The 23025-nt window shown below is 29.9% G+C and overlaps 15 protein-coding genes across 15 annotated transcripts; 7 read left to right on the top strand and 8 right to left on the bottom strand.

Annotated features, from left to right (window-relative positions):
- Nucleotides 1-152: 152 nt before the first annotated feature.
- On the bottom strand, nucleotides 153-803 carry FG386_003661 (uncharacterized protein; the record flags this gene model as incomplete). Its single annotated transcript, XM_067343095.1, has 1 exon — nucleotides 153-803. One exon carries the CDS (start codon nucleotides 801-803, stop codon nucleotides 153-155), a length of 651 nt encoding a protein of 216 aa, XP_067198703.1.
- Nucleotides 804-2298: 1495 nt separating this feature from the next.
- Nucleotides 2299-3033, top strand: FG386_003660 (uncharacterized protein; the record flags this gene model as incomplete). The annotated part of the gene is made up of 1 exon (XM_067343094.1): nucleotides 2299-3033. One exon carries the CDS (start codon nucleotides 2299-2301, stop codon nucleotides 3031-3033), a length of 735 nt encoding a protein of 244 aa, XP_067198702.1.
- A 234-nt stretch (nucleotides 3034-3267) lies between these two features.
- Nucleotides 3268-3879, top strand: FG386_003659 (uncharacterized protein; the record flags this gene model as incomplete). The annotated part of the gene is made up of 3 exons (XM_067343093.1): nucleotides 3268-3370; nucleotides 3436-3641; nucleotides 3703-3879. The coding sequence occupies 3 exons, from the start codon at nucleotides 3268-3270 to the stop codon at nucleotides 3877-3879; spliced, it is 486 nt and encodes a 161-aa protein (XP_067198701.1).
- A 326-nt stretch (nucleotides 3880-4205) lies between these two features.
- Nucleotides 4206-5354, top strand: FG386_003658 (cyclin family; the record flags this gene model as incomplete). Its single annotated transcript, XM_067343092.1, has 1 exon — nucleotides 4206-5354. One exon carries the CDS (start codon nucleotides 4206-4208, stop codon nucleotides 5352-5354), a length of 1149 nt encoding a protein of 382 aa, XP_067198700.1.
- Nucleotides 5355-6152: 798 nt separating this feature from the next.
- On the bottom strand, nucleotides 6153-6872 carry FG386_003657 (uncharacterized protein; the record flags this gene model as incomplete). The annotated part of the gene is made up of 1 exon (XM_067343091.1): nucleotides 6153-6872. One exon carries the CDS (start codon nucleotides 6870-6872, stop codon nucleotides 6153-6155), a length of 720 nt encoding a protein of 239 aa, XP_067198699.1.
- Nucleotides 6873-7279: 407 nt separating this feature from the next.
- Nucleotides 7280-7975, bottom strand: FG386_003656 (uncharacterized protein; the record flags this gene model as incomplete). Its single annotated transcript, XM_067343090.1, has 1 exon — nucleotides 7280-7975. One exon carries the CDS (start codon nucleotides 7973-7975, stop codon nucleotides 7280-7282), a length of 696 nt encoding a protein of 231 aa, XP_067198698.1.
- A 130-nt stretch (nucleotides 7976-8105) lies between these two features.
- FG386_003655 (TBC domain protein) lies at nucleotides 8106-9221 on the bottom strand (the record flags this gene model as incomplete). The annotated part of the gene is made up of 1 exon (XM_067343089.1): nucleotides 8106-9221. The coding sequence occupies one exon, from the start codon at nucleotides 9219-9221 to the stop codon at nucleotides 8106-8108; it is 1116 nt and encodes a 371-aa protein (XP_067198697.1).
- Nucleotides 9222-9495: 274 nt separating this feature from the next.
- Nucleotides 9496-10842, top strand: FG386_003654 (uncharacterized protein; the record flags this gene model as incomplete). The annotated part of the gene is made up of 1 exon (XM_067343088.1): nucleotides 9496-10842. One exon carries the CDS (start codon nucleotides 9496-9498, stop codon nucleotides 10840-10842), a length of 1347 nt encoding a protein of 448 aa, XP_067198696.1.
- A 39-nt stretch (nucleotides 10843-10881) lies between these two features.
- FG386_003653 (giant membrane protein) lies at nucleotides 10882-15897 on the bottom strand (the record flags this gene model as incomplete). The annotated part of the gene is made up of 1 exon (XM_067343087.1): nucleotides 10882-15897. One exon carries the CDS (start codon nucleotides 15895-15897, stop codon nucleotides 10882-10884), a length of 5016 nt encoding a protein of 1671 aa, XP_067198695.1.
- Nucleotides 15898-16176: 279 nt separating this feature from the next.
- FG386_003651 (translation initiation factor eIF-5) lies at nucleotides 16177-17541 on the bottom strand (the record flags this gene model as incomplete). Its single annotated transcript, XM_067343085.1, has 1 exon — nucleotides 16177-17541. The coding sequence occupies one exon, from the start codon at nucleotides 17539-17541 to the stop codon at nucleotides 16177-16179; it is 1365 nt and encodes a 454-aa protein (XP_067198693.1).
- A 692-nt stretch (nucleotides 17542-18233) lies between these two features.
- On the top strand, nucleotides 18234-18581 carry FG386_003650 (60S ribosomal protein L22; the record flags this gene model as incomplete). The annotated part of the gene is made up of 1 exon (XM_067343084.1): nucleotides 18234-18581. One exon carries the CDS (start codon nucleotides 18234-18236, stop codon nucleotides 18579-18581), a length of 348 nt encoding a protein of 115 aa, XP_067198692.1.
- Nucleotides 18582-19010: 429 nt separating this feature from the next.
- FG386_003649 (signal peptide protein) lies at nucleotides 19011-20228 on the top strand (the record flags this gene model as incomplete). The annotated part of the gene is made up of 1 exon (XM_067343083.1): nucleotides 19011-20228. The coding sequence occupies one exon, from the start codon at nucleotides 19011-19013 to the stop codon at nucleotides 20226-20228; it is 1218 nt and encodes a 405-aa protein (XP_067198691.1).
- Nucleotides 20229-20262: 34 nt separating this feature from the next.
- On the bottom strand, nucleotides 20263-20686 carry FG386_003648 (uncharacterized protein; the record flags this gene model as incomplete). The annotated part of the gene is made up of 2 exons (XM_067343082.1): nucleotides 20263-20616; nucleotides 20684-20686. The coding sequence occupies 2 exons, from the start codon at nucleotides 20684-20686 to the stop codon at nucleotides 20263-20265; spliced, it is 357 nt and encodes a 118-aa protein (XP_067198690.1).
- A 160-nt stretch (nucleotides 20687-20846) lies between these two features.
- On the top strand, nucleotides 20847-21412 carry FG386_003647 (uncharacterized protein; the record flags this gene model as incomplete). The annotated part of the gene is made up of 2 exons (XM_067343081.1): nucleotides 20847-21355; nucleotides 21397-21412. The coding sequence occupies 2 exons, from the start codon at nucleotides 20847-20849 to the stop codon at nucleotides 21410-21412; spliced, it is 525 nt and encodes a 174-aa protein (XP_067198689.1).
- A 25-nt stretch (nucleotides 21413-21437) lies between these two features.
- On the bottom strand, nucleotides 21438-22976 carry FG386_003646 (uncharacterized protein; the record flags this gene model as incomplete). The annotated part of the gene is made up of 1 exon (XM_067343080.1): nucleotides 21438-22976. One exon carries the CDS (start codon nucleotides 22974-22976, stop codon nucleotides 21438-21440), a length of 1539 nt encoding a protein of 512 aa, XP_067198688.1.
- Between the last annotated feature and the right edge of the window lie 49 nt (nucleotides 22977-23025).

Below are 23025 nucleotides of genomic sequence, written 5' to 3'. Positions count from 1 at the left end.
CGAGTAAGAAAACATGTTGTACCTGTTAAAACAAGAGTGATTGATTAATAACAAAAGGTAATGAAATGGATAATTTCAGCCGAAAGATGGTATATTTGAGTATTCTTCATATGAAATTTAGAGGACATGGATTGGTACTTGTGCATCATTAATTATCCATTATATAATAGGTAATTGTAACTTACCAAATCGTGTTGTAGATGTGAAATTGAAAGTCTCGAAAATGAGAAAATTAGTAAAAAAATTGCGTCTTGAAAATAATTAAGAAAGAATGTGCAAAATAATAGAATTGTACCTGGATAAACGGCCTTGTAAAACATCATAAATAATGGCCACCTGTTTAAAACTGCAATTAAGGGTGAAATTGTTAGAAGTAAACAGAATATATAGAAGAAACACTTATTTTGTTCCAATTCACCAAAAACAGAAATATTTTGTAAAAACGGATTTAATAGTAATAATGTTAAATAAATAAATAGTAAAACCAAACAAAAAATATACAAGGATCCCCAAAAATACAGATCCATTCGAATAAATTCAAAGTCACTGCATTCACTTGATATTATTATAACAGGTTTCTCGAGAACGCTCTGGCCTTGCGATTCAAAATCAAACTGTTGAAGCAGTTTTGAATTAAATGCTGGATCAAACCCAAAAGCTATTGTTAAGTCTGGGTAAGATAGTTGGACTGGGACACTTTTTTCTGAATACTGTGAAATGAAAGATAGTGCATTCCTGAAAAATAAAAGTGGCAAATCCGTATTTAAGTACCTTTCCTTAATTCTGTGCTTTATTTGAACCATAATAATTATCCACTATATAGTTTCTATAAAAACATCTAATATGAGGTGCTTCTTAGAAAGAACCTCATTGTGGCTCATTAATCTTTGTTGAATCAAGGTTTCATACAAGTATAGCTCGGATTCTTAATATTTTCTGAACACTTACCGCCAAATTGTTGTCTTTTATTGAGCGCCGTAAATATGTTAAGACAAACAACCACCTTTAATTTTTTAGTTATGTAAAGTATATGTAGGTTATTAAATTAAGTATAAAATACTTTCGTAACGTCTTCAACCGCAAAAGTAAATTACATTGATCACTTTTATGTCTTGTTTGTTGAAATAACTCTAAACTGTTTTTTTATTTAACAAAAGATGGGACACGGAGCGAGTCGTTACAAGAAGGCTAGGGCCAAGATGAGGTGGAAGTGGAAGAAGAAGAGAACCCGTCGCCTTCAAAGAAAGAGACGTAAGATGAGACAGAGATCTCGATAACTTTATTACTCAAAATAGACGGAAGTTATCTACCTCTCTTTTTACTTTTAGTTTAATATACATATGAATTAATAGACATTTCTAGTTAGTATGTATAGGTGTTAGGGTGATTAACTTTTGTTTATTGCTTTTTCATTGTTTCTATTCTATTATTACTTAGTTTCAGCTAAATGAGGTATTAATTCTTTAATTAACTACACTTATAACTATTGTTTGTGGGAATGAAGCAGTTTCCATGCTGATGTTCAAACTGCAGTTGAGCCTAGGGATAAAGTTTGATGTGATGATTTAATATTTGTGTCTGGATTTATTTTATAAATGTATATATTTATATAATTACAATTATTGTGGAGAGGAAATGTTGAATATTCGCAAACAGATATAATTTGTAGTTATCAAAATTCTATAGAAACATTGATTTTTAATATTATTCGTTATATATACACACTAAATATTAATAAACTGCAAGGTCATAATATTAACTCCTAAACTTTCAAAATGATGTATTAGAATACAACATTTATTGGTAAGTATCTAGAAACAAATACTAGTACCGATCCTATTAATCCGAAAACTTCTCTTTATTATATATTTACTATTTTTAAAATTGTTGTATTAACATATATACCTTTTGGATAGATGATGAACTTGTAAGAATCAATCCTGACAAAGACACGTTAAAACAAAAAGATAAATAGAACAATTTTAGTATTATCCTCGTGTTTTCGATTAATAATATCAAGTTCTCATATAGGATTACACAATCTGAAGTGAAAAAGAGAACTTACAATGATTGTAACGGAAATTTGCAAGAAGATACAAAGTTTAGAGGGTACATGAGGGAAGTTGGGCATCAAATTAGAATTTAAAAAAAGGGGGAATAGACAGTCTGTTCAATAGAAACAGTTTATACCGCCAAAGCTCCATAGATTGTTAGAACACAAAGCGACTTCCCGGGATTCACTATAAAATATAGAAAATTACATTAAAAAAAACTATATTAAACATAAAACATAATTTGATGTCATATTCTATATCTGAATCAATTTCAAATCTTAACTATGAAGGATCACTTACAAAGAGAGGATTAATAAGCACATTTGTTGGAGTTATCTTAGGAGTAATAGTTTCAGTTACAGTAAATGCAACTCTGGTAGAAATTAGCCTGTCACCGTTTTTTTCAACCTATTTTGGTCTCCTTTTTATTGTAATAGGAGGCCTAATATATTGGAAAGTATACGTGACTGTCACACATAATGAGGAGAATGGTATTAATAAGAGAAAATTTTTGTTAATTTTTTCTTGTTTAATTGTATTTTCGGGATTGATATGCTTTCTACTTGAGAATGACTGGTTTATTGGTACATCTCCTATTGTAAGGGTTCCTATTTACATGTTACTTGGTTTATCCGTATCGTTTGCACTTGCATTCTCTCTGGTTGATGTTGTAAATTACTTGTCTGGTTTAATATACAATTGTGACTGTCCATTAATAATAAATTCAAGAGCACAGGTTATTTTTGTAGTTTGCTCATCATTACTTATAGGTGTAATCTTTGGGTTCTTATTTGGACTTGTTGAAGATTCACATGAACAAATACACTATATAAACATTTCCATGATGAAACAAAAGCACTATTGCTATTTTATTGGAATTTTTGTTGGTGCATTCTGCGGTTTTGGTAATGAAGTTATTAGGATGTCAGATAAATCTTATATGGTTGTGGGTAAGACTGTCTATGACTCTGAGGTATAAATAGTATAATTGTTTATTTTAAGTTATAAGTAATTTAAAGTGATTCAATAAAACTGAAGCAGTTTAATATTTTATTTATACAATGTCTAGTGTGTGTAATAAACACTGAGTTTTTTTGTTTATTACCTTGTACCTTTCTAATTTTCGTTTTCAACATTTCAATCGCGTTGGATTTTGGCGCCCCGATAATTTGTATTTTTTTGTTCATTCTACTTGATCTATTTTTCATGAGAAATGATTTTTCCAAAGGTAAGGCTAGTTAGCTCTGAAGGAGAAGAGTTCTCCGTAGATGTGCAAATTGCAACTGCATCGACACTAATAAGAAATATGATAGAGGGTAAGTTGCCATTTTTTTTTAACCAGGAGAGATTTAATTCGTGAAACATTTGTCTTCATCTTCAGACGTCGGAATTGATGATCCTATTCCTCTTCCTAATGTCAGAGCTGCTGTATTGCGAAAAGTTTTGGATTATTGCGAGCATCATGTCGATAACCCCTCAAAGGAAATCCCAAAACCATTGAGAACGAATACCTTAACTACTGTAGTGAGTGAATGGGACGAGGAGTTCGTAAATGTTCAGCAAGAGTTGTTGTTTGAAATTATGCTTGTAAGTTTAAGTATTTTAATGTTACAGATTCTTAGTTGAAAATAATTTTTAATGTATAAAGGCTGCGAATTACATGGATATTAAACCCTTATTGGATTTAGCATGTGCAAAGGTCGCAACAATGATTAAAGGCAAAAAGGCTGAAGAAATTCGTCAAATTTTCAACATAGAAAACGATTTCACACCTGAGGAGGAAACAGCAGTTAGAGAAGAGAACAAGTGGTGCGAAGACACATGACATGCAAGCATATTGAGAACAATCTTTTGTGTACAGGTTTTCATTACGGGAGATTAATCAAGTGAAATTAGGTGTTAAAAATGATAACACTTGGTGAAATAGTTAGATCTCAGACCGATTTATCTTATAAATTTTACTAGTTCTTTATTGATAATAAGGTTAGGTAGATTTTTTTTTTATTTTTTCGCTATTTTTATGATAGGGTTTGGGATACTTACAGATATATGAAGTGTGAATTTATGTACATAGAAGGACAATGAGAAGCAAACATTAGAAAATAGATATTAAGTTTTAAAGTTTAATAGTTTTTAGTAATTAGATTAGAAATGGTTTTAAATATAATGAATAGACTATCCAAAAGTCTCAGCCTTTCAAATACTAGTTTTGTTGTTGATAAATCTATTGAACAACTCTGTCCTGAATCAAGAAATATAAGGAAATTGAGGCTCTGGAATAGTGTTTCAAATAATAAAGGAAGTAGTGCGAAATTAAGTAAGTTCCAGAAAAACGTTAATTCCGAAAAAACCAGTGAATTAAAATCAAATGATGGTCAACCTCTTTTGTGTTCTAGTAATGATAATATAAGTAAACTATCTACAAAGTCTTCAATGAAATATAGCGACTCGTTTGAAGAGCTATCTGTCGAAATCAAGGCACAATCAAATCAAGGCTTTGAGCAAACCAATAAGAAGGGAATTATTAAAGAAATATCAAAGGAAGGTGAAATAGAATTGTTAAATGAGTCAAATAATGGACAAATATATTCTTTTAATTATAAAAGTTATCCATTGTCTAATGTTCAAATTATGAACTGGATTAATAAAAACTGGTCAGAAGTAGAATTTGATGAGATTGATACAAAAAACTCTATAATGGTTGAAATTGATGAATTAAAATACAAAGGGACTAAAAATATAAATAAAAGAGTTATAACCCCGTTTCACTCACTAACTGCACCAAAAATAACAATAGGAGAGTATTTTATAACTAGAATAGTTAAGTTTATGTCGATAACTCCCGTTGATTTTTGTGTGATAGTTATTTTAGTTAGAAGAGCCATAAAAAACTCAAATGGGATATTGAAAACGACAACTCTAACAGCTCACAGGCTTGTATTAGCAGCATCACTATTAACATATAAATTGATGTACGATGTACAATATGGTCTGAAGTTCTGGGCACATATTGGTGGAGTTCCACAGTGGGAAATGGTTGTACTGGAACACCATTTGTTGAAGATACTAAATTGGAACCTTAGTATTAGCTTCAAGGAATTTATTGAGGTTTATTATGAAATACTTTCAACTAAAAGTACATCCAAAAAAGTATTTTTAAATGAAGCAAAGAATTATATACAATTAAAAGGCAGAACAGAAAAGTTATCTAATACCCCTATAAAAAAGAAGAATAAAAATAATATTACTTTGTTACAAATAAATGTATCTGACAATAACTCTGATCGCAAGAAATGTTAACTCAAAAATTAAGGTGCTACCAAATAAAAAGATTTTTAGGTTTGCAACAATCAACTTCTTTGTGAATTATATAACACTTCTGTGAGCAAACATATCTTATGATAGAGTTAGGCTTACATTTATAACATTTATAACATTTATATCTTCCTATACATCCACAGATGATACAAAAGTACTTTGGGGGGAATTTAGATGGACCCATTAAGATGGTGGACCATTTAAAGTCACTAAGAACAAATAATTAACTAACAAAACATGCTTAAATAAAATTGAATTACCTTTCATTCAGTTGGTCATCTTCAGCCAAAACAAGAGATATTTCCTTTTTTTCAATCGATTTAATGTTTTGGCCCCCTGTTCTTCCTCTGATAGTTTCTTTAGTATAGTCATCAGCTATGGTTATTCGAAAAATTTATTAGCAGTAAAAACAGGTAATTAAGTTAACTTACAGTCATCTTCATCGTCTGATCGATTCCTCCTTTTCTTTTTAGCTATTACAATATTAGTTATTAAAGTTAAAAGAATTGTTTTACATTTCAGTTACCTCTTGCCATAACTATACAGAATATTCAAATATAGCCTAAACAAATGCTTCAAAAGTATCTAATTTCTTATTTGAAGTCGTAGAAAGAAAACAAATAAGGACGCGGCATCCAAAAAAAGAACATCAGTAGTGAATTTCCCCAATCTAACCCACGACAACAAAAAAATTCAGAAATACAAATATAGGTAACGGGGAAGATAATTATAAATATTTTAATGAATATGTAATTCACTTAAGTTTTTTTTATATTGGAATTAAATACTTATTGGTATATGCCTCTCATCTATCTTGAAATCCTCTCCTCGCAAGTATGCAAAGTAGAATAAAATAGAAGGTGCAAGGTGTGAGAATATAATAACTGAAGAAATAGTTGTTAGATAATGTGAATTGTCAATTTGAGAAAGTGAAATAGGGAAAACTATCAATAGTGATTCCAAAAAATATAATGTTGATAGTGATTTAAGTGATGTTAATGCCCAGATCCTACCGGTGTTTGAAATTGTGCCATCCAAATTTCCAACGCTATATATCTTAAAATTATTCGAAATTATGGATATTATTGATGCAGAAAGACATAAAATTGAGGAGAAGAGGCAAAACGAATTAGTATAAAAAAATAAGTCATCAAATTGGTTGTTTATATTATTTCCAATAATTGAAATGCAATATATAGACCACAAAATTAAGGAAATGGAAAATGTAATTCCAAGGAGTTTTGCCCAAGAACAGATATATCTAAAGCTCCCAACGACTGTTCCTATTGACAAAGCACATTTTCTCTGGTTAAATGCAAATAATCTACTCTTTAATTTGGAAACGTTCGTTGTATGTACCTTTCTTGGTGGAACCCTGTTTGCATTTGCAATCAATTGTTGTTTTAGAGAGTTCGCAATATACTCTGACTTAATTTCAGATGTTTTATTTTGTATTTTAGATGCCCCACGCTCACCTTCAATTTGTGTGAATTGCTGCATCTTTAAATCACAATGTTATTTAAAAGGTGTTCTCGTACCAAAAGTGCAGAACTTTACTGTTTGCTTAGTGCAAATAGACAAAAACAATATCTTATTTGCTTCTTACTTTCTTGTGATAAAGAAGCACTTTTCTCTCTTGTTGCCGTGGATGTTTTGCGATAAATCAAAATATCTAAAAAATTACTCTTATACTTTGAACAAAACAAAACAAAACAAAACAAACAAGCAACTAAAGAATAACTATAATTTTAAACATTATTTCAGTTTGCTCCCCTCACTCAAAAAGCATTTCATTGTTGTATTCTTTATGAGACTCTAGACGGGTAACAATATCATGTACCGATAAAATTCATAAGAAATTATGCCGCCACCCCACATTTACTATTGCATGGCAAGATGAGCTTAAATTATGCTGGCTTGCTCCACTCATTAATATATTCGCTAATTTTTTTCATTGCATTTTTTGAATGATCACTCACCTGACTAGTATCGGTTTCCTTTTGTTTTAGGTCTATTTTATTCTGAATCGATGTTAATATTTCCAGGGCACGATCCTTTTCATTGCATCTCTCAACGAGGAAAACTGAGAAATTTAAAATAAATCCCAATACTAATGGATCAAAAGGATCTGGGTAATCACTAACAAGCTTGTAAAACTTCTCTTGTTTTATTCTTGAATCAGATACATTTGAAAATCCAAATTCAAGAAAGTATCTCGATAAATCCGATTCAACTTTTCCTTTAAATAATTTTCCTTTATCTGTAATTGCAATTAAATGATCAACCGCATCATTTATAGAATTTAAGAATATTTGAATTCCTTTTCTTAAGGTTAAAATGTATTCGTCACATATTTCAGCATATTCATGATTCCCTGATTCTTCCTGTTGTTTCTGTTCGGATATTATTTGGCAAATCCTATTTCTCGATTCTAGAACCTTTTTTTTCATGCAGTTCAATAGTAGACACCTTTCCTCTTCTTCTAATTCATAGCTTTCGAATTCTGAGAGATATATCAATGATTTAAGTGCTTCTGACATCTTATCGTAGTTTCCACCCCACTCATAGACTTGTGCCCTAAACTTTTGAGTAACTCTTTCCATAATTACAATTTTACAGCAAGATAAATAAAAATAAGTTTTCTTAAGTGGGAAATGTGCTAACTTAGTACTTTATAATAAAAAAATGTAGGTTAGAGGCCAAAATAGAAAAAAAAAATAATTAATAAAAAATTTACCAAAGTAGAAAAAAGAGATAGGCAAGTACAACACCCGATAATATGAACAAAATATAGATTATTTGTTTGCGATATTTCATATTGAAAATGTATAAATGTGAATTTTCCTGAATATTTGACCCCGAATTAATACTCCACAAAATACGACTCTTAAGAGAAATGTCTTTATTAACTTCAAATGACCTTTTAGATCTCCCAACTATTGAATTCCATTCAATATCATTAAAATTCAAATTTTGGAAATACAAATGGATGAATGGGTAAATGTCACTCTTTGATGATGTGTCATCAAGATTATCAAACCCAATATGCGAACAGAGGAAATCAATTAGTTTATCATAGTTTTGAATTATTAACTCTTCAATGAAAAAAATTATGTAAACTGGTTCATTGTTAATAAAATTTTCAAATAAGTAAAATAATATTTCTGTGTTTTCAATTGATATGTTATGTGAAAACCATGTGATAATCCAAGATAAAGTAAACATAAACGTTTTGGGATCGGAACTGTCTTTCCTTGTATCTTTGAACAGTTTGAAAATTTTAGGAGAGCTTCTTCCGAGCAGGCACAACAAATCATCTCCAATGCAGTTCAAAGCATTGTTTAAAGTCGGATTTTTTCCATTTTTCTTGTAAATGAATGGTATAGAATATTTTGACAAAAACTTTTCAAATACCAAAAAACAAATATCTGATCTTCCTTTAGGAGACCTTAGCTTTTTCTCTAATGAAAAAACAAGTTCCTTCAATTGGCACATATCATAAATTTTATTTATTTTATCTAATTCTTCTATTATATCTTCAAATTTCGGACTGCTGTCGTCTTCTTTGCTCTGAAATAACTCCAGGAAAACACTCGCAATGTCATGCATTCCTTGAATATATGAAAAACAAAATTTGTTACTAGTAAAAACCGACAGGATTAATTCTTTCAACTGAAGTTTTCTACAATCATCCTCAAAAAGGCAGCGATCGACATCACAATTAACTTGATTTACAAGAGATTCATCTGCTTCTGAGGCTAGTTTAGAAATAAATATATTTTCTTTCAAGTCATCTTTTTTTAAATCAAGTAATAAACACCACAATATCTTCCGATTTAAATAATTCATTTGATTATAGAATTTTATTAATTAATTGATATGCAATATAACTCGCTTTATTCTTGCTTCATTCATAGAAAAACAATAACTGCATATCAAGACTTTCGCCGGTATCATCAAGAGACATTTTAGTGCCGGCAATGCTCCTTAAAAAATTTAAAAATAATCACGAGTGTTTTATTCAATAAAACAAATAAATGCTAAAATTATACTAAATTGAGAATCAATTTAATTGTGTTAGACTAAAAAAACACTATAAATACTAAATTTAAGGCTTATTAAAATGAGAACTTGTGACTCCGTAAGATACTTGCTTTCTAAAAACAGAAAATATTTATTTCCAATAATTGGATCCTCACTTATCCATTGGTCACTTGGATTTGCTTATACTCTTGGTAATATAATACCATATATTGCAAGTTACATGTCTTTGAGCGGAAGAAATCATATTGGTATAGGTAAAATGTGTTGGATAGAAAGTGTATTTGTTCTTGTCCAGGGTGTATCTAATATATATTTATCATATATGGATTATTTATGTTACAGCGTTGTTTTATTAGTTGGAGTATTCTGTTCTTCTATTGGTCTTTTTTTTTCCTATATATTTCTAGATAACTTCATACTTTACACATTTTCTTATTCAATAATTTATGCAGCAGGTCACGGGATTTTATATTCTTCAACTGTCAAATTTGTATCTAGCTTTTACAGCAAGGATTTAAGTTCTAATATAATGGGTGTTCTTTGGTTATTCAGAGGCCTTTCAACAGCAGTCATCCCTTCAGTACAAACACTAATAGTCAATCCGAAAGATATATACTATAACTTGATATATAACAATGATATGTTATTTAGTAATTTATCAATCATAGAGAGAATACCAAAACTACTTCAATTCATGTTAATTTTTTCAACTGTCACTCAACTTGTTGGCTCGATCATTTTGATAAAAGGAATTAAACATGTTGAAATCAATAAAGATAACAACATAAGGAAAACCATTAGATCAAAGTTATTCTCAACAAAAGAAATTACAAATTCAGAATCATTTAAAATTCTTTGGTTAATAACTTTTTTAACATGGCCCTGCATTCAATATATACAAGTTTATTGGAAGATACATGGGATATTTAATACCAAGCTCGGTGATAAACAGCTTTCGAGAATATCATCTATAACAATTGTTTCACATACATTTTTCAGGATATTTTGGGGAGTTTTTGGGGAGATAGTTGGACATCTAAATTGTATCTGTACACTCACTTCAATATTAGTATTTGGATTGTTATTATTGATGTTTCCTCTGTTCGAATCTGCATCAGTTGTTCAATATATAGTTGGATACATACTTGTTTCTATTGCACACTCTGGAGCATCAGTTGTATTTCCTTCAATACTTGCAGGAACATTTGGATCCTCAAAATTCGTAATCTCATTCCTTTTACTCTTTACTGCAAAAACCCTTTCTTGTTTTTTATTTTGTCTACTAACTGAACTAACAACAAAATATCTTAATCTACAGTATTCTCTCATACCGCTGCTTATATTCTCGATTGGATCTTTCTTTCTTTCATTTATTCTAAAAGATATAAAATCAAAATATATTTGTATAGAGCAAGAGATAGTATAGTCTATATATATTTAATAAGTATTGTGATTTTTATTTATTCTATCTTCTGTTAGTACCTTGCTTTGAGTGTGAGAAACTTCCTCTGTAATTATTAATTGGAGTTATTCTTTGTTTCTTAGTATTGTTGACTCCCAAGGGAGTAGAAAAGGCTCTATTTTCTGAATATTTAACTTGGATTTGCGATCTAGAAAAAACATCCTTTTCTGGTGAGCTATTATGAGTTTTTTCTTCCACTGGAGCATTGTCCTTTTGAGATGGGGATTCAAATTCATCTTGAGTTCCTATCCAATTTATTTTATGTTGCTTTAACTTCAATAACAAAGAATTTATTGACAAATTGAGATCATTCCATTGTTTTTTAGTCGCATATTCAAGAACTTTAGGTAATATCTTAAGCAGGTAATCACCTGAAAACTTTGAGATAGGAAATGATTCGTAACACCTTAGAAGCATCCATATGCTATTTAATGTGTCGATCCAATCTGGGTAAATATCTAATGGTTTCTCTATCAATAGACCCAAACCAAAAGATAAAGATACCAATACATTCCTTTCACACTCAATTACAAAATCTAAATGATGTTTATCATTATTAGAGGAATATAATTTGTTACAAATATTTTTTAAACGCTCGTTTTTTTCTGCTTCAGCAAGTTCATCATTTGTATTGTTGTCATTTCTTTCAATATTTCTTGTTTCAGTTTCATCTAATGCTTCGTAACTTTTATTAAGGTCTTCAATTAATAGTTCCTTACAAAAAGAAAATACATAATTGAAAAAGAGACCTAAAAGTTGAGATTCCCTGGGGGTTGATGATCTAATTATTGAAGAAACCAATTTACACAAAGTCAACAAAAATGAGTTTATTAGTCCCCTATCAGATGAAAAAATACCAACATTTGTGCTAAATAAAAAAGTCTCTATCCATTTAAATGTAAATACTGCGTCGTTTTCAGATTGTATAACCCTTGGCGTGATTAATGTTTTGCAAATCCAAACCATAAATGAGTCTACGTTGTTTTCTGAATAATTTGAAGTCAATATATTAGTTTCAAATTCCTTTTTAAATCTAGAAATTCCTAATTCAGAGTACAAATAATTGAAAATGTATTTGTTCCTATTTGAGATTCTATTAAACTCCTTAGATAGTAAAAAATATGTATTGTAAAGTTTTTTCAGTTTTTTTTCGTGAGCTTTGACATTATCTTTAACTTGTCTAGAATTTAGATTTCTTTGTTTTGAATAATTGGGTAGACCTACCATTTTTCCCGGATCTGAAAAAGAACTCAAGGGATACTTTTTCATTGAATTATTTAAATCTTTTGAATTAGGATTCACTATTTTGAAAATTGCCTCCCTACAACTATAAATATCACTATACAATTCAAAGAGTTTTTTTGAATATTCTTCTCTTGGTACTGAAATATCAGAAATATCCAAATACCAGAATAAAACATAGAAATATATCCAAAAATTATCTTTAAGAAAGGAATCATCACTGTGTTCATCTAAAATATAGCTTTTTATACAATTTAACGCGTCAGGATGAACATCAAGAAAATTATTGTCTAAAGATTCTAAATTTCTGTCCTCAATTTGTATAAAATGAGTTCTAATCCCAGGTCTAATAAAGGACCATCCTGTTGGTATGTCTAAGTAAATAAATGTTTGGTAAATTATATTGAAAAAATCCTCTTCTGATTTAATTTCTAATATTGAATTCCTGTATGTTTCTGGATTAAAGGATCTTCTGAGAAATTCTATGGTTTGAATGCAACACCAATGTATTTCATCTAATAAATTGACTAAAAACTTTAAATTATTTATTGAATCGTTTGATGTATTCCATAGTATTTCTGATTTTAATTTTGTTAATCTAAACAAGACTTCTTTTATCCTTATTTCCCCTTCTTTTAACATTGAAATAACCATGTTATTTGTCAGCTTACAATTTGAATTTACATCTTGAATTAAATTATTACTTTGGCACTCACCATTATTTTCTAATGAATTTCCTCCAATATGAGAAAAAGAATATTGAAATAATATAGGGCCCCCACCCAAACTCCTTAGTTGCCTCTTAGTTAAAACTGATATATCAATAATTGGAGTAGAAAGTACAATTTCTACAAACTGTTTCCAAAATACAATGTCTGATATACTTGATGGTATAATAACTTTAGATTCAATTCCTTCAAAAACTTCATCAATTCTATACATAATTGTATTGATAAAGTTACAAATCACATCTTTTGGAACTCTTCTCCTAGAGAATAATAAAGCCACAAACCTCGCAATTCCACCGGGACCAAACTTTGAATTTTTAACATCTCCACTCTTTAAATGAGAACTAATGTTAGATGATTCCCTCGAAAGTATAAAGTTAATAATCGTAAATACCATTATGTCTAAAGTAATTTCATCAATATTTTCTCCCATTATTTCAATTAGTAATGGAATCATATTATCATATATGCTGCATTGATTGATAACTACGTCACATACAACAAGTGGATTCGTGTAAGTTAAATTAATAATATTTGAGACTAAAAGTCTTATTTGAGTTGGAGGAATTTTTAATGAATCACTTGAGTTTTTTGTATCACTTCTTGATGTTATAATATCTCTTGTAACTCCCTTTAAGTGTTTTGAAAGTGACTTTTTAATGGAGACCCACTGGTAATTCATGGGATATTTATTATAGCTGTCTACAATCAACTTCCTGTAAATCCTATAGCGACAATTTAATCCGAGCCTATCAAACAATGAGTTCTTGAGTATTTCAGGGATTAAAGGAGTTCTTGGAAGGAAAGAAATTGCAGGAAATAATAAATTTGTTGATATATCAAATAAAAGATCTGTTGGAGCTTTCTGAAAACTTGTTAGATGATTGGATTTATCAGTTAAATCAAAAGTTCTATTATTATTAATTTCCATGAATGTAATGATTACATCAAATACCAATGGAATAATTTCCGGATAATTCATGAATAAATAATAACCACAATATTTCTTGACCCAATCCATTAATGAACAAAATTCGTTATAAATTGATATATATTTTTCTAAACAATATTTATAATCATCTATGTGTATCTTTAATTTAAGCAATTCTTTATTCAATCTTTCTTTAATAATTAAACTTGATGTCTTAAAAACACATATTGGTAAAAATGTCTTATCTGTTATCTCTTTCAACACTTCAAAATTAACAGAAAGTTGCTTATGGTAATTAAATATAGAACCTTCTGTTTTTTGATCCTCCTGAAAGTTACAAATGAAATAAGCATTTGCAAATAATATTGAAGGTAAATTCATAAAATCAGAAAGAATGACAAATATATCAGAAAAATTCATTTCGTAGTTTGAGACCCCCTCAAGTTTAAGTATCTCCTTGAAAATTGATTCAATATATGAATTCGTTTCAACCAATTTTTCGTTATTGAGTTGTGCGTTGAAAACTAAGTGATAATATTGGTATGCTTCTTTAATGTGAGTTATAGTAACCAATGGTATAAACTCCGAGATAATTCCCTTATTTTTTTGCATTTCTTGACAAACTTCTTCGCTTTCTTTGCTCTTTAAGTCGTTCCAACTCCAAAACAGTTCATCCCATTTTATTAGCTTTTGTTTGAAATGGCTACTGAAATTAATATAGTCCATTTTAATTAGAATGGATGACAAAATGAAGAAAGATAAATTAATAACATCTCCAATCTCGTTTTGATTGTTAATTAACCAAGGAACATAGCAATACTTGTCATTTCCTATATTAATATTAGTCCTGTAATCATTTTTTGTAGAACTTTTTATAAGTAAATCGTAAACATTAGGAAAATATTCAATAAAAATCAAGTATGTTTTAGAGACCATTTTTTTTGGAAAAATATTTAATATACTCTTTAGTGACGAGAAAAGTTTGTTGTTAAAAAATTCAAATGAGTTTTTGTTTAAATCACAAAGACTTGAACAAAAGGAAATAAAAACTTCAAAAATAATGCCTATACTTCTCTGAATTGACAAATCATATCTCAAAATAACATTCCAAATAGAATCAATTTTAAGTCTATTATTTGGAATATTTAGTTCAATATTGTTGAAATTTTTACATTTTGATAGAGAATCAACATGTAGATTTGGCTCATTGTTAATATCAAGAAAGTCATCAATATTTGGTGAATAAATAGACTGCTCAAAATATATTTTTATCAATATAGCTAGGATAGAAAATCCTTTGAGACACTCTCTCTGAGTAACAAAAGAATCCACTGTAAAACAAATTCTCGTTCTTTCTCTCACATATTTTTGCTGAAGTCTAAAATTTTGAGATATTAAAGAGTCAGTAATACCCATGCTATCAGTTTTACCTAAATCCAAGTATAAAACTATATCCTTAATGTTAATTAATTTTACACTTCTTGGTATTGAAGGTAGAGGCCTTTCCTTAGAAGTAATATTACCTCTACAAAGTCTAGTCATAAACTCAACCCATTTTGAATTATAGCAACCCTGGTTTTCATTGTAGCTCATTTGTATGAACCAAGCTCCATCCATTATAAATGGGGTTATGAATTTCTCAATATAGTTACTAAAAGGGGGTAAATTTTCATTTGAATTCTCTTTCGAATTGAATAATAAATCTTTTGATTTATTTTTAATTTCAATAATGGATATTTCACTTGTATCTAAATCATCTTTACCAGGGAAATCGTATCCAAGAAGTTTGCATATCTTTAAATAGGATAATATTGAACAATTTTCTAAAAATTCAATAGCCAGTGTTGAATTAATATCTTCGTGATGTAAAACACCTAATAATATCTCAAACACAATTCTCTGAAGTTTATTTTGTGATTCTTTAGCAATATTTTCATCTTTTGATAAGGCAAATACAGAAAGAAGATTAGTAAATTCATATTGTAGCCCTACTCGAATATTATCATTCCATGTCGCGACTGTACATTTTTCTTTTGGAAGGTATTCTCTGCACTCAAGAGGAAAAAAATCAGAGTTACTAGAACTATTCTGTGCATTAACAATTTCATCAGAATTCATAATATTATATGTATTTATAAATTGGTCAAAAATGAAAATTATTTCCCAGACTAAAATTTGGCATCCACTGACGGTTGTCCCTCAACTTCGCGCTAAACAATCTTACAAACTCCGAAGAGAAAATGTCATAAGTGCTCAGAAATAAAATATATAGAGTAGAAGAGAAATTATTAAAAAAAATAAAGATTAAGTTGTTCTTAAACGAATAGTTAGGATAAACAAGTTTGATGTTTATTTCCAACAAAAATCTAAAGTGAATTTTTTTTCACAGTTGTCTATTTAAATATTATCAATATCAATATCAGAGTCTCCATCATTTGATGGAGTTTGATCTTCTTTTGTAAGAGAGGAATCCCCTTCATTTTCAGAATTAGGAAAATCAACATCATTTTCGTCCGCAATCTCAGTGAGATTCAGACTTTTAACTTTTATGTTTGGATTCCTGCTAGGTGACGAAGAGTCATCCCCGTCTACATCAGAATTTATATCCTCTTCATATTCATCACTTTGATCAGACCCATCAGCACTGCCATCGAGTAGCCAATTAATAAAGGGTTCGCAGGATTTTTTTGCTCTTTCAAATGTATCCTGTGTTGAACATCCTAAATTCCATGGTGTAGGAGTTTCTCTTTGGTAGTACTTCAATATAGACTTCTCTGACAAAATGTCAGCATCATATAATTGTTGTAATAAGTATGGGTAGGTTAATAAGGTACTCGGGTTCTTTTCAACACAATATGTCTCAAATATCGAAATAATAGAAGTAGATCTTAAGGAACCTTCAACAACTCTGGAAATATAAGGAATTCTTGATTTAAATGAAACTGGATCAATTGTATCATTTAATCCAAAGAATGAAGCTAATAAAACCAATAGTCGCATGTGCTCATCAAAATCTTGGGAAACTTGAAGTACACGGAGTTCAGAAAAAAAGTCATCTGGAGTCATTTTTTCAGAATTTCTAATTATGAAGTTTGAAAGCCGTTCTATTACATCAGAAATCTCGGGACTCTCAAATGTCAGAACGTCTTTTTCAAGAATGTCCGCTTCGGCCGTTGATTTCTTGCTATTTTTCTTGCTGTTCTTTTTTTGTTTGTGTTTATAACACTTATCGTCAGAATGGTTAGGATTTACAGTTGAATTGTTCTCAGAATTTCGTTCTTTTTCTTTGCGTTCTTTCTTATTTTTGCTTCCCATGGTACTCTCAACTCCTCCTGGGGGGTTCTTGGAAATATATGTCGTTATTTTATGATTATTATCCAGGGCACCAATATGCCCACAAGCATTACATTTACAACTGACGCGTTCTTTTTTGACAATAATATCAATTTCTGGAAGTTCGCAGCTTGGGCAAAGAACATACATTTGTATAAATTTGTCCATTAACTTTTGAAGGTCATTTTGTTGGTGAGCTCCATTTACAATACTCCTTTCTTCTTTGTCTTCCCACTTACTTAGTGCACCTAATTCACACCCAAAGAATTTAGTGGGATATGCTGGTGGCCTTTTTAGTGACCTAGCAATATCTGCCATATTGACAATCTTCGTACGAATTCCATTTCCACGACCTTCTATTTTAGAAACCAATTTGGGCATTTTATAACGATAATTAGGATCGTCAACCGTGCTTGGAATGTTCAACATCTTTGAATTTAATTAATATAATAATACAAAGATAGTTTATATAACAGATATTTAAATCACTTTTAATCAAGTTTCAAGATTATTGCGTTGAAATGACCTTCTTCCCTTAAGCGTTCAGGAGTATTTGACAATTCATTAAATTTGACCTAAACCAACATTTAATAGAAGTGTCCGTATGCAAACTCATATGCTGTTTGTATAAGTTAATATCAGATCTGGAAATTCAATGATTAATAGTTTTTAAAGAAATCTTTCACAATCTCAAAAAATAAAACCTCCATATTTCCCTCAATGTAAAACCTAGTAGTTAAGATAATTGTTTGGCGCCTGTAATATAGTAACGTCACGTATGTGTCTATAAAAGTGCTACTTTTGCAACTAGAAAAAAGGGTAATTGAAAATTAAATCAATAGGGAAAGACCCACTAAACAAGAAGTCAAAGCTTAATAAAAAAAAATAAAGAGACGAGAAGGTAACAAAGTTTGCGGCTGATTATATTTTTTAATAATAGAAAAGCAATTGTAACGTATTTCACGTGCAGCAAGGTTTTGGTGGAAAATTTAATAAGAGCGAATTATACCACTTTTAACGGCTAATACTTTGGTCGTTACATTTACCAAAACTCTTAATAAGCGTTTTCCTCGGAATAATAGTCTATACGTACACCGAATATTTTTTTCACTGTTTGCAAAATGGCCCCGACGACGAAGGCACATAAAACTCAGCGTTTCATTGTCGACTGTACTGCTCCTATGCAAGATAACATCATTGATGCTTCAGGACTTGAGAAGTTTTTCCATGACAGAATAAAGGTAGACGGAAGATGTGGCCAGTTGGGAACAAAAATACAAATTTCTCGTCAAAAGGGCAGAATTACTTTGTTAAGTGAAGTACCGATGTCAAAGAGATATTTGAAGTATTTAACAAAGAAGTACTTAAAAAAACAACAAATTCGTGACTTTTTGCGTGTAGTCGCTACTAGCAAAGGATCTTATGAAATAAGATACTTCAATATTAGCAATGAGGGTGGTGCAGAGTAGGTGGTCTTCTCATTTGAGACATGGTTTTTGTTGTTTTTACGAGGAGAATCGTTCTTTGAAGTATAAGAGTTGATGTTTTAATTAGCTTAACTTCTTTAGTCTTATTTCATTGATTCTTTCCAAATTAGCTTTTATTTCATGAGAAGAATTCTATTTGTAGTTCACTTTTAAACGTAACTGATATATTTATCTCTGAAAACTGTGTTTGTTATTGAGTGTATAAAATATAATTTCAAGAACATAATTCAACATTTGTCTGGAGGTTATGGAGACATCTGGTGACTTTGTTCCAGCTAACACCCAAGTTCAGATTAACTCGCAATCTAAAAACAAGTCTTGAATTACAGTGAGTGCATGGCGCCTGGTTTTTAGATATTTTGATGATTACGAATTCAGTAGTTTGTAGAAAGGACATTACTTTAATCTATAATGGAATTAGATAGATTGAATAAAATATTCACTCTGTTGTTTCCTATTTTATATGTGAATATTATTAGTCTTAAGAAATCTTTTGCTATTTTTCCTGAAGAAAACTTGAAGAAATCAGTAAGAGGAAATGAAACTGAAAATTTAGGTCTTCAAGTTGTTGGTTGCAAGTGGTTTAAGGGATGCGTTGATACTGCAAATTTTGATATTTTTAACGGTAAGGTTTATTTATGTGAGAACTGTGAGAAAATTGCGGAACCACTGGTACGATTTCCTATTTCAAGTTTAAGAAATAATACACTCGTATCTTTAACAGAAGGAATAATCGAGTCAAAAGACTCAAGTGAGAGCAGCAAAGTCCAGACGATAGATAAATTAAATACTTTATCTTCTGGACAAAAAAGAATGATAGTTTATTGGAATTTTAAACCAATGAACAAAATAGAGTGTAAAACTAATAACGAAAATCAACAAAAGTTTGACTTTGAATTTTTTGTTCAATACAATCAAAAGAAATATGACCTAGTTATTGATATAAATATGGGTGAAGTGTTTAGTGTTAGCCAGAACGAATCAAGAAAAGTAGTTTCAGAATGGAATTTAAATAAAAAAAATAAAAATAACTCGATATATTTTTTCAAAACAATTGAAAGAAATTCAGCTAAAGAAAGGGTTGAGTACGTGTCAGAACTATTTTTTTTGGGTAGAAATGATACATTGCAATTATTGGAGTTAATTTGTCATTCCAAGAGGGGTTGTAATGAGGATCAGTTTAAGGTATTTGCCACTATTTCTTGCCCTAAAAACGGAGGTAATATTCTTGAACAACTTGGTATTAATAAAGTAAATACAAATAGAAAGTTAAAAATTAATGACGTTATTATGCTGGTTAAGGTGTTAAAAAGAAATTCGACCTCTAAGAGATATATAAGCCGTATAAAATTATTCATGGAAACCCTATTGAAAGTATTAGAAAAAAAAATGAAAAGTGAAGAGCTTTCGTATAAATGTACGAGTAAAATACTTGAATGGGTAAAAGAACTGTGTGTCTCACTAGGAATTAGTTTTGATCATATTTTTAAATCTGATTCTTATTTTTCCAGAATAAACAACACAGACAAAATAAAGGAATTTGAGAAGGATAAAGTTACATATCATATTAAAAGTGAGGTTTCAGTAGAACAATATATGTATTTAGAAGACATACTGAGTGATTCTTGATTATATATAGACAATATATTTAAATAACGCTTTTTTAACTATTATTACTTCCTTCAACAATCCCTAGTAGTTCGTCCTCCTTGTACATTATTAGATCTGATGAATCCTCTTCATCTCCAACTGTTTTTGATATAGATTGGACGTTTATACCCCCATATTTGGGGGCTAATACAATATCACCTGGTCTCACAGATAATTTGACATTCTCACCAGTGAATCTATTAAATTTGCCATTCCCAATTGAAATAACTTTTGCTTTAATAACTGATGAACTTCTGTATATATTTTCAGGGAGGAATATTCCACTTCTTGTAATCATATCTGGTTTAATCCTCTGAACAAGCACTCTATCAAACAAAGGTTTAATCTTGTTTGCAATATTGGAAACCTAAAAATTTTTTAGAATTCATTTAAGATTTAATTTGGTGTTTTATGAATTAAGGAATTAAACTTACCATAAATTAGAATATTACTGGCTAAATACAATTCTTGTGCTGTAAAGAAAAGTTGCATAAAATATACTTAAATATGATGCGGGACCGACTCGCAAAGGCCCTTTCATTATAATTGGTGATACTGTTGCTATTTATTCCGTTTTTGACGTGGATTATTAAATATATGAATTTTGGACAGGAAAAAAGTGACGTAAGCCATGGATATTTTATTTTGGAGCAGTACAAACTAAGGAAGGAGCTAGGTTTGCTGAAGTTTGGTAATCCAAATGTAATCGAATCCATATGTTCGAAATATTCAAAGCCCAACTTTTTATTTGATGAGGAACAAATTACGGAAATTAAAGATGGGTATGTTGATTTTAAACAAAGCGAATTTGATAGAGTTCTTATAGAGCTTAGACGACGTGAAGAATTGATTCAAGAATTATTAACTAAGCTTGAGCGTTATGAAACAGCTTCAAGGGATTCAGAAACACAAGTTAATAGTGTTCAAAGTGAGTTTTTTAATAAAGAGGAATCAAATATTGTTATTGAAGAGATAAGAATAGATATTAAAAAGTCGGGATTATCTTATGATAACTTGTGTTTATGGAGATCACTTTTGAATTCAAATAGAGATGTAACAAATTATAATAAATGTGCTGTTACTCAGGAAATAAACAAAAATGAAAGGTGCAAGCACGAGTTTTTATTGGATATTTATAAAAAGGGAGCAAAAATATTAATTGAAGAGAATGATAATTTGAAAGTGCGTTTAGGAATCAATTAATAGTTCAATATTCCATGGACAATCTTCAATACTATATGGTTTCGGAGGGAGGCTAAATGGAAGAGATATTTTTAATATAAATTCAGGTTTGTCTTCAGTAGAATCAGAGTTTATATCGTTTCTTGAACACCAGGTAAATCTTGGGTATTCAAATCCGTCTTTGAAAACACCACAAAGGCTTAAGTGGTCGAACTTATCTTTGTGAATTAATACACTTAACTCATAATTTCTGATGCAAAATCGCGTTTCTTTTTGCGATTTTCCCCATGCAGCATTGCTCAAATTATGACTTCCTTGGATTATCCAAGTAATTTTTGGTACATTGTCATTGTCAACTGTGTAATTGAGAAAAGTTTTTATATGTGGGATAAGACGATTTAAAGGGTTATTAAAATCTACATTTCCCCAACGATACAATAAATTTCTGATCCAAGGCTTATCGATATACATTTTTTTAGCAGGTAGTGATGCCCCGCCAATGATGCCTTCATATGAATTAATAACTTGCTCAACTGTTGGAAAGACTATTTGGGGAGGTTCTTTTATTGATTTCACAAGCGAAGAACTAAATTCTTCAAAGAGCCAATTTTTAGATATTCTCCCTATACTTGAAAATTGCATTAGAAGCTTTCCTCTATTATCTTCTTTAGCTTTATTAACTTTCTTTTTTTCTATTTCATCCAATAAGGATTTTACTCTTAAATGACCCCATTTAAATTTTTCTTTTTGATCATTAAAATATCCAGGAACACTTCCAATAAGCTCCGCAGTAGCATGAGTAAAGTCAAATTTATCAATAATTCCTATCCAAGTTTTTCTAAGTGTTGCTGTTGAAATAATTGATTCGACAAATTCGATAAGATAAGATTTAAATTCACATTTGTTTTCTTGTTTTTTATTTTCTTTCGGAAAATCCTGAACCCATATACTTTGAGATTTTTGATTCCAATCGCTTTCAATAAAGTTTGCTGATGTAATTACAAATCTCATGAAAGATTTTGAATTGTCTGAAAGGTTTTCAAAGTGAATAAGCATAAATTTTGAGTGGAACACTCCAAATGGGATTTTAACTTTCGGAAAGTATTCGCTTATATTCCGTGAAATAAAGCAATCTACCTTAGGGTAAACTGTACAGTTTTGTTTTCCTTCATTGTGAGATATAAACAGCAGGTTTTCCAGTAAATTTTCTCCTACTTGACTTTTTAATTCATTGACTATCCAGTCAATTTCAATGACATAACTTGCAATTAAAAGATCTTTGATTGTCCATACGATATTTTTGGGGTGATCTTTGCTGTAAACGTTAAAAAATGATTTAAATTCTAGTTTTCTCGGGCAGAATTTCTCATATTTTGACTGATTCAAATATAATGGGACGGAACCTTCATCAAAAATTAACGTCTTCTTAACTTTTTCATACGAAGGATTAGCTTCATCATCTGATATTTCAATAGGAGATTGATTTGTTTTACATCTCTTAAAATTAGGTGGTTCGTTTTTAACAAAACTAGTATTTTTATTCATGTGAGTACTCCTTTATGTCAATAGGGTATTTTACTTCATGCTTTATTTT

Source organism: Cryptosporidium ryanae (assembly GCF_009792415.1).
Source record: "Cryptosporidium ryanae isolate 45019 chromosome Unknown contig_9, whole genome shotgun sequence".
Classification (NCBI taxonomy): domain Eukaryota; phylum Apicomplexa; class Conoidasida; order Eucoccidiorida; family Cryptosporidiidae; genus Cryptosporidium; species Cryptosporidium ryanae.
Note: the sequence above shows the minus strand (reverse complement) of the source record. Positions and strands in the feature narration are given on the sequence as shown.